This window comes from Oryzias latipes, chromosome 10 (assembly GCF_053564925.1).
Source record: "Oryzias latipes strain Hd-rR chromosome 10, Olatipes_Hd-rR_3.1".
In the NCBI taxonomy this organism is placed as follows: domain Eukaryota; kingdom Metazoa; phylum Chordata; class Actinopteri; order Beloniformes; family Adrianichthyidae; genus Oryzias; species Oryzias latipes.
The window spans coordinates 17,939,447-17,954,645 of record NC_136246.1 but is presented as its reverse complement, the minus strand read 5'-3'; the positions used below and the strand labels follow the sequence as shown (position 1 = coordinate 17,954,645).

The 15,199-nt window shown below is 37.3% G+C and overlaps 1 protein-coding gene across 2 annotated transcripts in view; it reads right to left on the bottom strand.

The window, feature by feature from the left end:
- Positions 1-3,929: 3,929 nt before the first annotated feature.
- trpc7b (transient receptor potential cation channel, subfamily C, member 7b) overlaps positions 3,930-15,199 on the bottom strand; it is a 59,777-nt gene continuing 48,507 nt past the window's right edge. The window contains exons 12-13 of one of the 2 annotated variants that reach the window (XR_013658543.1): positions 14,580-14,813; positions 3,930-4,160 (exon numbers count right to left, since the gene is read on the bottom strand). Coding sequence is in view for 1 of the 2 variants with exons in the window: in XM_020706558.3 (XP_020562217.2) it covers positions 14,674-14,813 (140 nt within the window). In the remaining variant the exon portion in view is untranslated. Of the gene's footprint in view, positions 4,161-9,839; positions 14,814-15,199 lie in introns of those variants that run through there. The other variant, XM_020706558.3, reaches the window with a different exon arrangement.

The window sequence follows — 15,199 nt, the reverse complement described above, 5'->3', positions numbered from 1 at the left end:
AGCTACAGTGGCAGAAACAGGGAGAGCCAAACAGAGCACGAAAAGTGGAGGGAAAGTGACACAAATGTAGACAAACAGAGACAAACGGAAGAGGGATGGCGAGACCAAGAGATGTCGAGTTCAACACATGCAAGCAAAAGATAAGAAAGACGGATGAAGAAAAATAAAAAAGGCCAAATCGGGTAAGTGAGAGACGGTGGGAGGAAAAAACCCAGAAACATTTACAGAAAAGGGACAAAAGATTGGAAAAGTGAGTCAGATGATGAATGTTGCTGCTGCAGTTACAACTGGGCCATAAAAGGGAAACTATGTTCTAAGTACATAAATAACCAAAGAGGAAATATTGTTGTGTGTAACAAGCAGCAGCCCAAGCAGCAGCCCTGTCATAGTAATAAAACTTAACTTCCTCTCATTGTTTACATCCTTCTCTGCTCTTCTTCACACATTTTTCTCAAAAAGTTTCTCATTTTTCCAATTCAAGAAACTTCTAAAACTGCATTCCATGTCATTTGAAAGCATCTGTGTATAAGTGAAGTGGATCTTTCTTATTATGTTATTATGTTTTTTGTGTATATATATAAAATTTGGGTGTTTTTAATATTATTTTGAATGCACATTTTCAATACTGGCTGCACGGTGGCGCAGTGGTTAGTGCTCTTGCCTCACAGCAAGAAGGCCTCTGGTTCAAGTCCTGGCTGGGGGACATGAAAAAAAAATAAACAGGGGACCTTTCTGTGTGGAGTTTGCAGGGTAAATGGCGTATACTTATATAGCGCTTTCTACCTTCTTACGAAGGCCCAAAGCGCTTTACAGTCACAGTCCCATTCACACACTGGCGGCAGCTCCGCTGCCAACCTCCCACCAGAGGCAAAGTGGGGTTCAGTGTCTTGCCCAAGGACACTTCGACACATAGGCGTGCAAGGCTGAAATCGAACCTGCAATCTTAAGATCATGGGTCGACCGCCCTACCGCTGCACCACGGCCGCCCGCATGTTCTCCCCATGCAAGCGTGGGTTCTCTCCGGGGTCTCCGGATTCCTCCCACCGTCCAAAAACATGCTTCATAGGTTAATTGATCACTCTAAATTGTCCATAGGTGTGAGTGTGAAAGTGAATGGGTGTGTGATTGTGGACATTCTACCCTGCGACAGACTGGCGACCTGTCCAGGTTGTCCCCTGCCTTCGCCCACAAGTGGCTGGGATAGGCTCCGGCAGCCCCGTGACCCCGAAAGGGGAAAAACGGTCAAGAAAATGAATGAATGAATGAATGAATGAATTTTCAATACTTACCGAAGACAAAGAGTTGAGAAGAATCGCAAAACCAAAGTTTTATATTAGAAAATTCTAAAAATATCTGGATCTGACGAGTTCAGGTGGTGCTGTTGGAAATCGACTGTTTTGCAATTTTTCTTAATAAGATTTCCATGACTGAACAGTTCATATTCCCTTCTTTGTTGTTTTGCAAATATCCCTGCTTACAGAATTTGCTGCCTTTCTTCTTTTGTTGGAATGTCAAAATCTTATTTTTCATTTTTCAAAGGATGTTTTGTTTTAATTTCTTTGCCTGTTTTTTTATATTTAAAATTTTCCTTTTTTTGTTTGTTATTCATCCAGCATTTGCCTTACAGTATGACTGTTTTATACATTATTTTTCAGATTCTGTAAAACAAATTGATCAAATATTATTTAGGTATTGAAATGTTGCACTCTCTCTGCTACTGCAGGTTTAATCCTTGGTTGATTTTTTGAAAACTTTCTTCAACTTCAACATTTTTATGAAAAAAAAACAGCACAAGACTTTATACTTTCAAGTCAGAAATGCTTTGATAATAAGATAAAAAGTCTAAAAATATTTGGTCAGTTCATAAACCCAAACATTTTATTTCAGGTAAAATGACCTGTTCAGAATTGTAATTTATTTATGTTTTTGTGACTTCAAGAATCAAGAGTTTGCTTTTTAAACCAAAGATAAGTATAAAAGTTTAATTGAAAATATTAAGTGTAATATGTGGATTTTTTGTGCAACAAACCCAGTGAAAACCACCAAGGGAGAAAAAAAATCCTCAAATATACAAAGATACACACCTGGCACATTTATCTTGCACTCAGTGCTGCAAACACTCAGTGCAGCTCAAGCACCTTGAGGCCTAGCTCAATACCATGGACAGCCTATCATATCTGAGGCCGTCCATCCATCCAGAACAGAGAGGTTTTCAGGCATTGGTAAATAGTCTGCAAATCTTTACTTTTGCTGGCCTGCAGATAGCCCCATCCTCTGCCACTCCATCAGGCCCCTGACTGCTCCACAAATGAGATTTTTGTGTTTCAGCGCTGGCAGAGATTCATGACAAAGGTGTCACAACTCTGGAGCTGAGTTTTTGTTTTATTAATAATCAGGGAGGAAAATTAAAATTGGGATGAAGCTATGTGAAAAATAGTCTAATGATTCTGACAAAGTGCTCATCTGTGGTGAAAAACAGCTGTGACTGTTAGAAAGTAAAACCTTACTCCACTATAGCTATTATTTGGTTTGCACAAGAAGGTCTTTCCTCATTAGGTCATCTAAGGAGGGCTTTACTCTTATTCAGAATTAAAATATGGACTAAAACTGAAACAAAAAATGCTACACATGCCTACGTGACAGTGGCTGCATTTTTCTTTATTAAAGACCTACTTCAATAAAAATTGTGTTTTGGGTGTTTTTAACATGTTCTTGTAGCTTTTTTCTCAAGATGGAGGACATAAATATATATATATGTGGGACCGTTATATACAGTTGTCTGTCTGTCTGTCTGTCTGTCTGTCTGTCTGTCTGTCTGTCTGTCTGTCTGTCTGTCTGTCTGTCTGTCTGTCTGTCTGTCTGTCTGTCTGTCTGTCTGTCTGTCTGTCTGTCTACATAAATAAAGAAAATTAAGCATAAAAGCATAAAATCGCATACCTGAGTATTTCTATATTCAAATTGTGGTGAGTTGGGAGCAAATAAAAAAAAAAGCCATTTGAAAAAGGTCTCTTTTTTGATGTCACAAATGTGCTGGACAAGTTGCCTGCTCTGCTCCATTCTGGTGCTTCCAATTACAGACAAATAGATCCATGTACCTCGTCATTTTCCTCGTCTCAGCTGGCATCGGGCTCAATACTATACAACTGGATATTTCCAATTTTGCTCACCATTTTTGCTTTACCATTCATGTAAGCTTGGGGTGGTGAAGGGATGTAAGCTAAAGGGAGACAGCGCTAAAGGGCTCACACTTACCCTGAGCTAACGGTCCTGCCCACAACTCAGAGGTGAATTTCTGATGAACTACTGCTGCTCTGCAAAAACTAGGTCCTAGGCTTTTTGACTCTGGCTAAAAATGGCATAAAATAACTAAAAGACCACTGAGAATGCTTTAGAAAATAAATCAAAAGATTATCAGAGTTTAACTTTAAACATGACAACCTAGCAGGAATATTTGACATAGTGAAGCTTTGACACAATTTTAATAAGAAAGATCTACTTCACTTACATGTATGCTGGGTTGTTAAGTCACTCTGAACCACATCATCAATTAGGCCTTCACTTTGAACCAATAGCTAAACACCAGTCTTGTCTTTAAATTCATGAACAGTTGTCTATCTGCATTGTAGATGGTTTGCTGGCCCTCTTCAACCCATTCGCCACCTGGAGCAATACTTTGGCATTTTTTAGGCTCTGGGGTTTATTCATCTATGGTCCAAGTTTATTCCAAGACTTTAGAAGCCCTGAAAAGATTATGAATTTATTATATGCATATTTTTCTGTTACTCAAATAAATATCTCTAATATCACTGCTTTTTCAAATCACTAAGGTATTTGTGCAAGGTTTTGTTTGTGTACAACACATGAAGCATATTCCTTATCAACCTGATGGACACTGTGTTCTGTGGGAGATATGTGTAATTCAGCGTGTGAAGTGGGCAGATTTCCCCTGAAGGCTCTGTCCTGAGCCCTGCCAGCAGGTTCCGCCTTCTACAGATGGAGGGGTTTAACTGTAAGTTTGGGTTTACACAAGCATACTTTTTTCAATACATGGAATTGCAGTTCGTCCCCTTGGAGGGTGCTGGAAAGAAATGAGCGTCTCCTCCAAATCCCTGGAATCCCTGTCTTTCAGAGGCAGGAGGTCACATCGCTCAGTGTTCTGCCTGAAGAGAGAACAACACAGAGAGAGACATGGAGGGGGCCAGCAAGAGGGAGGATGAGGAGGAGGAGGAGAGGTGTGAGGGGATGAGGAGGAAACACTTACTTGCTTTGGGCTTCTGGGAAAAAAATACTCCCGAGATGGGATGTTAGGAGCAAACTGCACAAACACCCACACACATGAAAACTTTAAAAAGTCACAAAGGTCTTACATGCAAGCAAGCAGGACAATGCTGACAGGTAATGAGCAATACAGCAAGTAGAGATAAATAAAAGTTTTCCTGATTGACAACCCATACACATTCGCAGCACATACAGACGCACAAACAACCGTCTGACTGAGTGAACCCAGCGATGCCTTTAAGGCCAAAACTCATATTAGAGATCTGAGCGAGCGCACAGGAGTAAGCCAGATAATAAAATTCCCTGTGAACTTTTAGAGGCACATGAACCTCAGACTGGGATTGTTTTGACAACACTGACTCATAAGGAGTGTTTGTGTCTGGTTGTATGGTGTACAGCATGTCTAAACAAGACTAAAATACCGTCATTCATTTATTTCTCAGGGATTCAGGGATTTTGTGCCATTACTGTACATTCTATGCAGTTGTAGGTCAGTAGATGAAGTTTGAAGACAGTCATATCAGCAAAGTTGGAATAAAAAATGCTGTAAACTAAGTCCTACAGTGGACTTTTTTCTAATTAATACAGATGATTTCTCCTAAAGGAAAAAGTTGAGAAGTTCAGGTCATTATTTGGATAAGATTAATGTAAAAGCTTTTTAATGAAAAAATAAAATCTGCCCATAAAGACGTCTTTCCTGCTTGACCCTGGGCTGTTTGAGCAAAACAAAGAAACAAAAAACAAAAAAAAAATCCAGTCTGATGACTCATGAATTTACCATGTAAGGTGAGTTTTTCTGAAGGTGTCACAGAGTACTAGCCAGTAAAAAGGAATCGTGCGACAACCTGAAGCTACACAGACTGAGGGGGAAACTCAACTGTATGAAAAAGCAGAGGTCTCGTAAATATCAGAATGTTTGATAAAACAGGGCGTTTATGATTCTGCTTTATGGAGAACATTCAGGAAACATCTGTTTCAGTTGGCAGTAAGGTCAACATACAGATGGATGACTCAAATCCACATACAAAGACACCCACATATCCACGAAAAGTAGACGTACATGTCTCTTTTTAAATACAAAACATTAACACTCCATTTAGATCCGGTCAGGACACAATGCCTTTACAGTTCCTGTGGCTCATTTTCACAAAGCCAGGGGTCCGTTCTTAAGGAACCATCAACAAAGTGCAAGTTCAGAGAAAAGACCATTCTGTAAATGAATAAATGAATAAATGTCTACATTTATATAAGCTGGTAATGAAGACTCATCAGCATATTCATGCTACAAACAATATTTTACAAGAAAGTCCATCTTAATTTTGTTTTATTGTATATATATTTTTCCAAACATTAATAGATATGAATTATAATAAAGGTTCTCAATAGCTCTGAAGATACTGACGATATTGTCACCAAACTTTCTGTACTGGTGACAGAAGCTTCAGTATCGTCAGAGCTATTGAGGATTTTGGACCAATTCTGATCAACATTTTTATATAAATAAAATTCCTAGAAATAAAAAAGTAACCATCTGACAGAAACTTAGTTAGGACAAGAGGGTCATAATTAGTCAGTACAGAAATTTTGGCTTCAGTGGACTTTCTTAAAAAATATTCTTAATATGGACTTTCTTACAAAATATTGGTTGTAGCATGAATATGCTGACAAGTCTTCAATGTAGACATTTATTCATTTACCGAATGGTCTTTGCTCAGAGTTTGCACTTTGTTGACGGTCCCTTGGAAGAAGCCTCGCTGCCGTTTCTGCATTTACAACTAGAAGAGAAATGGAAGAGAAATGCTGCATTCATGTAGTGTTGGAATGATGGGAATAATGACTGTCCAACCCAAAAATCCCACAAATATTTTAACACTATGAATGCGGAATATCTTTCTTAACCTTAACAAAGATCAATATATTTGTAGTGCACCATCTATGAGGAGATACCAGAATAAATTGAAATAAAGCTTTAATAAGCATTACTAATACAATTTATTCCAGTTTGTTGGGCCAGATTAAATTGTTTAATGGGACGCTGTAATTTGCCCAACCCTGGTCTATGTAAACTCGCGTTTTGGGCTTTTGTGTTCAAAACTCTTGCATTTACGCCTTGCCACGCAGATTTTAGGACAGTTTTCAGGCTCTACGTACAAAAAAAGCAGCCACTTAAACTAGTTTCACTTTCACCAATCAGGCACTCGGATTTTGCAGTGACGTAGGTTTGCCACGGAAGGGAGGATGGACTGAGGTAGAATGTTTCAGACCTGCCCAATTGGATTCAGATCTGGGGAACGGGCGGGCCAGTCCATTCCATCAATACGTTCACATCTGACATTGAAGCAATCCCGATAGTAAACTCAAGAGGGGTCTACAGAAAAAATCAAACACCCTGCCTAAAATGTAAACGTGCAAATCAATGAAAAATTAAAATAAATTAAACTTGAAACATTTGTGAACATAACAAGAATTTGGAGTTGACCTCCCTCTCTCTCTTAAAGCTTCACCCGGCCATCAATATCCTGATATGGCCTGATATGGCCCTTACTGCTGTGCTGATTACCTGGACCAGGTGTGTTCATTCAATGAGAATGTGTAGACATCTGATCGAGCTAATCAGCAGCTAGCAGGACTTGGAGATCTGGAAAACAAATACCAAATCAAAAACAATCTCGGTACAAATAAATCCGAGTAATGTAATATAAAACTAATAGTGTATGATTTTTTACATTTATTTATTACTGTCTTTTTTATGTAGACATTTTCAATACATGAGACAGTCCAAAAGCATCTTTTAAAATCGTATTACTACAATAGAAATTACAACAATGTTTACCAAGGTAAAGTTTTTGCATCACTTCCTGTATTAAGGGTATTCCCTTTCCGTTAAGCTTGCAAAACACGACAGCAGAGGAAGGAGAAAAAATTAACAAAAAGGAGATAATGGAAAAGGAAAACCCTTAATACCAGAAGTGATGCAAAAAATTTACTTTGCTAAACAACGTTTTAAAAAGAATTGTGTTGTAAAACCATTTTAAAAAATGCTTTTGGACTGTTTCATGTATTTATAATGCCCAAATAAAGAAAATAATAATAAATAACTTTAAAAAAATCATCCCCAATTGGTTTTATATTACGTCCCTTTCTGTTAGAAGCCGTGTCTCCGCTTTCGTTGTTGGGTTTCTGAATTTGGTCATTTGTAACAAGATTGCTTTTTGGGATTCGATATTTGGTAGTTTGTACCCGGATTTGCTGTTGTGTTTCAGTATTTGTTTATTTGTACTGGGATTTGCTGTTGTTGTATCCTTAATGTGAATGTGTCTTGCACCTCTTGGCCACCGTACAGTGGAATCACAACACAACACTTAATAACATGCAACAATTCGTCAAAACACTAAAACAATAACTCACAACACAAAACAATAACTTACAACACAACACAATAACTCACAACACAACACAATGACTCACAACACAATAACTCATAAAAAAACACAATAACTCTCAACACATTACTTCAACTCACAACACAAAGCAATAACTCACAACACAACACAATAACTCAAAACACAACACAATATCTCACAACACAACACAATAACTCAAAACTCAACACAATAACTCACACAACTTTAACTCAAAACGGAAGTATATCTGCAACGGAAGTGCTTTTATTCTGAAATTTCCACTAGCCTAAAAACACCGGTGATCACGTCTCCATTCAGGGTTCATTAGCTCGTTCAAAGATTCTACTGCAGCTTCTCTCCCACTCCGTCTGAGAGCTGTCTGTGTCAGCCGCCTCCTTCTGCGTGTTTCTGTCTCTGTGACCCACACTATCCCGCAATAATCCGAGAGGGGCAAATAAAAAACAGTAAAATCAGTTTAGTAAAGTTTGAAAGATAGTCACAGATTAGTTCTCCCGGGCTCAATAACTCGTCTGATAAACGCTCAAAAACGGCAGCAAGTATCCCAATTATTTTGGATTAACACAGAGAGTGAACTACAAATTCATTTCTAAAGCAAAAAGATAGCTTTTCGGCCTTTTAGTGAGAATTGTTCTCTTCCAGGTGTAAATGGAGACACAGCAGCGAGGCGGCTGCAAGGAAACCATTAACTTTTTATGTTGAGGATGTAAGCCGTTTTATATACTGTATGTATAAAATGCTTCATCTGAGCGCACGTGCAGGCCTAAAGTAAAGAGCTATCCCAAATGGAGAATTAGATACAGCTGCAAAATGGAACATGCCCCCTTGAAAAAAAAAGGATCATAAGTTATGCATTTGACTAAGGCTGTGAGCTAATCTAGGGACATTTTCAAAGTGGCTGTGAAAAAAAATGCAGCTGAGCTGGTCTCCTGCTGTGACACCTTCACAGGCTTCCGGGAAATTTCTACGTGCATGTTTGTTTCCCTAAAGAAATAAATGTAAACCATTAACATAAGTCCCTTGCTTTTTAATAATCACTGACATTTCTTAACTGCTTTTTGCTTTATCTTGGCCTCAGGTGAAGAGAGCTGGAGAACCTCAGTGGCTCATATCCCAAACGAAATAGTGACTTAATTTACATTATGTCAATTTTACTGATCGAGATCAGATATTTGATAAATAAATAAATAAAAAAGGAAAACTGTACATTGACTTTTGCTAATCAACATTTACACAAAAACAAATGCAGCTCTTATTTCTTAGACTGAGAAAAACAAACATAATTTGCAGGAAGAGGCTAGTTGATTTGTTAGGACATGATGCATCCTTTATTGCCCACACATAAAACTTCAAGATTAACCAGGGTTAATGCATATAAACCACTCATTTGTAAGATGAAAATACATTTGAGGGATTGATGTCTTGGGTCTAATAGCAATATTGCTAAGAGTCATTTGCGTTTTCTTGGTGAGCTTGCTGCTTTATGTTCTACACAACATTTAACGGATGCTTCATCATTTTTTGTGTTGCTGTTGACCTTTGTTAGCGTTCCATTTAAACAAATGTCGCTCTTTTGTGAGTTTAAGAAGGAAACAGTTAGAATAATATCCCCCTTTTTATGTTAGCAGTGCATAGCAAAGCAGGTCAGGAAACAGGAGAAGGCTTTACAGATTTTTCTTGAAGTGTTTGGTGTTAGTGAGTTGTTTACAAGTTTAAATGCATTTTAAGGTGCAAAGTAAGATATTACTCTGGTGAGATAACTTCCTGAACATTACACCATCGGAACTGTCCAGAGTTCCGGCCCCTACAGTTTCCAAAGCAAAAAAAAGAGGGCAAAGTGGGTATAAAGGACAAAAGCTGTTGTATGTGACTGCACTGCACTGCAAGAACATTCTGAACTGAGTGGGTACCATACATCTTCTTGTCTGTGTGTGTGTTTTCCTTTTGTTGTTAGAGAGGAAAGGAGCCACCTGCCTGACTTTTCTGCAGCAGCTGTTATCCTCTAACTGGCACAGGTGGGGACAAACATTGCACATTTGCTAATTGCATTTCACCAACACAAACATGCCATGTGCATCAATAACAAAACAAGGGCTTTTTAGAGTTATCCGTTTAATTCAAGGATTAAAAATAGGACAATTTACAGGACAAGATGTTGTTTATTTATTATTTCCTGACTACATTCCGGATCAAAAATGCAGTTTTTTAGAAAATGATAAAACCTTCTTACTCTTTTCCAATTTCTGCTTTGACAAACAAAAGTAAAAACCCTTAGGAATAACATAAAATATGTCATAGAAATAGTCATAAAATAAAGCCAAACATTTTATGTAAAATGACCATAAACAGTATTCTTTAAACTAAAACAGAGTCAGATACAATAGTAAAAATAATATAATAATAATAGCTGTTTTCTTTTAGGATATTTGATAGGAACTGCTATCATTTTGCTGAGTGTAGAAAAATTTCTAAACATTTATTTAAAATTGAAATCATACCTTTCTCCAAAAATTGTAAATATTGAGATATCTGCCTGGGTGAAATTACTGCTTAAATTTATAAACTAAATGCAATAATTATATTTTTGAGGATAATTTTCTTCATTAACAATATGGAAACATTAGGGTTTTGTGCTGTTAGACTGTGGTGCTCTGGTACAAAAACATCAATAGATATTAAGATGGGATTGTTCCTTTGATATGTTTTTATGACCTGTGTCTGGAGGATTGAGGCTTACTTAAGTTGCCTTTTATGCAGTGCAAGGAGTCTGCTTTGATAAGTATTTTTTTTTTATTCAAATTAGTAGGTAGTTATTGGAATTTTGTTCTTCCAGAAAAGCTAAGGTTATATTCTCAGCCTTAATGATGTGTCAAAGCATCGTTTGGCAAAAAACAGACTCACACACTGAAGAATGGTTACACTGTGTGTGTGTGTGTGCGTGTGTGCGTGTGTGTGCGTGCATGTGTACAATTAGAGAACGCTGATTCTGAGTGGATAAAAAACAACAAAGTACTCTGGGGACTCTGGAGAAAAAGTAAGATTTGCCAGTTGCTTCCTACACTTGCATGTGTTTGTGTTTGTTTTCTGTATCTTGGGTGTGCTCAATGTACTTTCTATCTTTCTTTGGTAGACAGTTTAAGCTTTTTAGTGATGTTTAGCCTTGCCCAAGTTTTTCTCTGTGTAGCAGTGATGACTTTCCCGTTAACACCAAAGATTTCACTGGTGAAACCAAAATAGCACACATTCTTTGACCTACCATAGCTCCTCGATTGTACACGTAACTAAGTTCCACATGGTACCGCAAACCCACTGATTTAGCTGATTTACATTGATTGCGTAAGGACTTCACTGCTGGACAGTGTTGCATGTCAGTGAAAGGCTGCCTTTCTCTGCTTCAGAATCTGCTGGAATTACGTTAATTGCGTAAACAGTTGAAGAGTTACAGTAGTCAAAGGAATGTAAACACTGGAGCTAAAGTTCTGGTGAAAAAGGGTTAATTAGGAGTCAAACCTTCAGGAGCAAAAGGCTTAAGCAATAGAATAAAATATTTTATTTAAACAACTAATGTTAAGGAAATCAGATTTGTCTAAACATTGGCTTAATTTAAAAAAGTTATAAACAATCTGTTTTACCTTCATCCTAGACTTTGCACCTTGGTCCATCTTATTTTTAAGGTGTCCTCTATACTGTTTTGGACGCCAAATGAATCCCATGATCACAGCAAAAGGACACATTTTGTGACTGACTCAAGGAAGCAGAACAACTGAAAATACAACATTGTCCTTACTAATTACTTTCAAACCAAACGGCTTATACGGGTTTTTTTTTTAAATAAATAAACTCAACAAGTTAAACTGACTTTAAATAGGAATACAATAAGGGAAGTTGAAGATAGAAACAATGTAGGAAAGAAGCAAGCTCAATTTCTTCTGACTAGATAAGCAACTATAGTCACCTAACAGGTTTCTTGAAGAAATGAGCATTGCTAAAAAATACTGTAAAATTGTTCTCAATAAACAGAAATTTGTAGCTATTTAAATACAATAAGCACACTGCAAAAACAGGCCCCTAAAAATACATCAAAACAATCTAACCTACATGGATTGTCTTTAAATAAGGAAACAATCTGCCATTGGGGTAAGATAAATCCTCTTTCCAAGAGTTCCTAATTAAAAAAGCATTTCTAGTGATTAAGAGAGGCTTTCTCAAATTATTTTGCTATTGGAAAACCTTTTTGATAAGATTGTTGTCTTGCAAGACAGAAAATAAGGCAATTCTTCTTGAAACGTGGGTCTTTTTACTTTCTAATGATTTTTTTTGCTGTGCAATTTCTAAAGTTAGTGGTTGTTCTGAGCTAACTGCTACTAATGAGCTAAACAAGACCAGACCTTGCTTGTTCACTAGTATTATCTTAAAAAAATGCTTTTGACAGAGACTTTTTGAGCTATATAGGGCCAGAACCCAGTTAAAATAGACTCTAATTCACTAGAGACTTTATTATAGACACTGCAGAAATCCTGACATTTAAACTTCCCCTTCTGTGAGTAAGTAGTCTAGATTAACTTCAAATCTATAAAAGAGAGAGCAGGAAAGATCCTTTATCACTGTGTTTTTGCAATTTGGACTGTAGAATCTATACTAATTTCTGCATGTCAGAGCTGCTTAATGTTCCTATAAACAAACTGATCAATGATGCCAAAAAAAACATAGAAAACACTTGTTTTGCAAATGGATCTTTCTAAAAATATTTACAATCGTGGGAAATGTTATAATAATGGCTTTCTTCATTCTGTTAAAAGTCACATTTTTATACTATTTGGATTCATGTACAACAAGCAAACATTTTTCTTTCTCTGACAGAAGAGCACTTGAAATGTGAATACTATTTATTATTTATGAAATAGATGTTGTATGATGGCAACTCAACGTATCTTTTTCCCTGTTTCTGTTTGTTGAGTGGGTACTCTGGACTCTCATTCGAACAAATGAGACATTTGAAACATGCTGCAACTCCAACTCTAAAAAAAACAAAGACGCTACACATGAATTCACAGCAAACCTCCCTCCTGTGTTGCATGTGACCTCTGCTACTTATAATGTGCTGTTGGCATCCAACCTGGTGGACTTGTTAATGTTAATCTAAATCACTGTGTTTTTGTCACTATGTAGAATTTTCGAGTTGTGTTGTGTTGATGGTGAAGTGTAAATATTGCACGGAGTCATTGCTGCCTTAGTTTGCTATAGAAAAGAACCAGGATGTGCATTAGTCACAAGACAAACAGACATGGCTATGAGGGACTGTGAGGCGGGTAAGTGCAAATGTATTTACATACATGATAACCCAACGTGATGCTACTGCAACCTGTTTGTGATTGCTGGACAAAATATTAAAATCTAATTTAGGTCCAGAAAATGTAAATGTAAAGAAAACAAATCAGAAAAGTTAGTAGTACACAATCAAAATTATGCTGACCCTACAATTCAGGATCATCTCAGGACACCATACAGCTACATCAGCATTTTGACTGATCTTAATTCAGTCTTTGTATTTGCACATTCCTAAAAATTGTAAATTTATAATCATTTTTTTGTTAAGTAGTTCATTTCTAAAGTATTTTTTATCATTAACTAAAGCTTTAAACAGTTAGATCATACACTGATATGTTAATCAGAGGATTGTGACAAAGTTTTTATAGACCTTGTGTAGCAGTTAAGCTTAAAAGACAGAAGAATAAAAAACAAGACCATGAACTGTTACCAATAAATCTCTGCAGGAAAGTCCACATTTTTTCCCTCTACTGAAATAACTCCATAACAAGTTTGTTAAGAATAGACCTCTTTGATTTCACACCTGTTCCCACAACTTCTTAAAAACAAACGTCTTTATAGCTAGAAATGAACTTACATGCTGTTTTTCAAACATTAATTATGCTTAAACTGCAGCAATTTTGTTTTTGTTTCTTTAATCTAACGTGTCTGCATTCTATTGTCAATGATTGCTTGCAATGATTATTGCATTAAAACATATGATACTTTAATTTTTTTAATTAAAAAGCTATTTTTTCCTAATGTAGCTGTTTTGCAAATTCAACAAATGCAACAAAGTAAAAACACTATGTGTGGCTTGGGCATAATATAGTAATGCTTATTTTTTGAAGGTATGAATTATTTCCATATGCTTTTCCTCATCCCTCTGATTAATACCGTCACTTGTGCATGATGGGCTGAGTCTTCTTAATTAGATAGCCTCATAGATGAAGGTGTGTCTCGCTCCACAGGCTTTACTGCTTTCATTTCTGACAAAGTGAGGGGATCGAAGCAAAAGGCAGTCTGTCTGCTGTGAATAACAGCTGTAATTTCTTGTTTACTCCCTGCTTATTTCAGCTCCATGCCGTCTATTCACTGGGCCTCCCCCTCTCCTCCAAACTGGAGATTCAATGATGTCTGCTGGCAAGGGATGTAGGTCATTCATTGGTGCTGCATCGCTCTGTGCCCTTGTGGTGCCTCGTCACCATTCTTGGATTTTTTGCCCCTCAGAGTCTGTTTCTCACTCCCATTTTTTCCTCCATGCAGGAATTGCTTTTAATTAGAAGAGAACTGTCAACACATAGCCTATCCAGCTGACCTTCACTGACCTTTGACCATGCAACCTCGCACCAACTCACAGCTACAGTGTTCATTTTACATTCTTGTCTGACCTGGCTTTGTGAATATAAAGCACTTAGACCTAATTCTAAGTTAGCAAATTTTCACTCTTTCCCAATTGGACATTTCAAGTCTTTACTTTCTCCATTCACCTCTGGTCATTTCCCATAAACATCCCACTTCCCCTGTGTGTGTTTTTTTTCTGTCCTGCTTGCAAACTGCTCATAAAAATACCTGGCTTTCCTCTGCTTTTCTCAACCTCTTCCTTTTTTCACCCTCTTTCAAGTCGTCCTCCCATCTTTCCTGTCCCCTCCATTTTCAAAAGCTGTCAGTGTCTCGTGGTGTTCTTGCCAAACTTGTCGCCGAGTTGCTGGATGAGCAGAGCCAGCTCTCCTGCGGCCTGGGACTTCTCCTCCAGGAGCTCATAGCGGAGGCTGGAAATGTCTTGCTTGATTTCCTTCAGCTCGCCTGCAATGCAAACACACAAATGCGCAGAAATGAAAAGTTGAACGAAGCAAAGAGCCATCAGAACGTGTGAGCATTGAAAAATTACAGATATCAGTGCAGTACAGCAGCCTCAGAGTCTATTTTTTTAGCCCCTCAGAGCCTTTCCCATATTTGATTCAGACCTTCTCGTAGAAAGTCAGAAAAATGTCAAAGATGAGTTTCCAACTAATTAGTGATCAATTTAAGAAATATTAAAGAAACTGTATTGACTCAAACGGACAACAAGCCATTAGATGAATCTGAAATAAAATATTGAAAAACTTATGTTATTCGTTTCCCACAAAACCGGTGTTTTTGTTAAATGTATAAAAAAAAAACTGATAAAAATTGTGCTAAAAAACTGGACC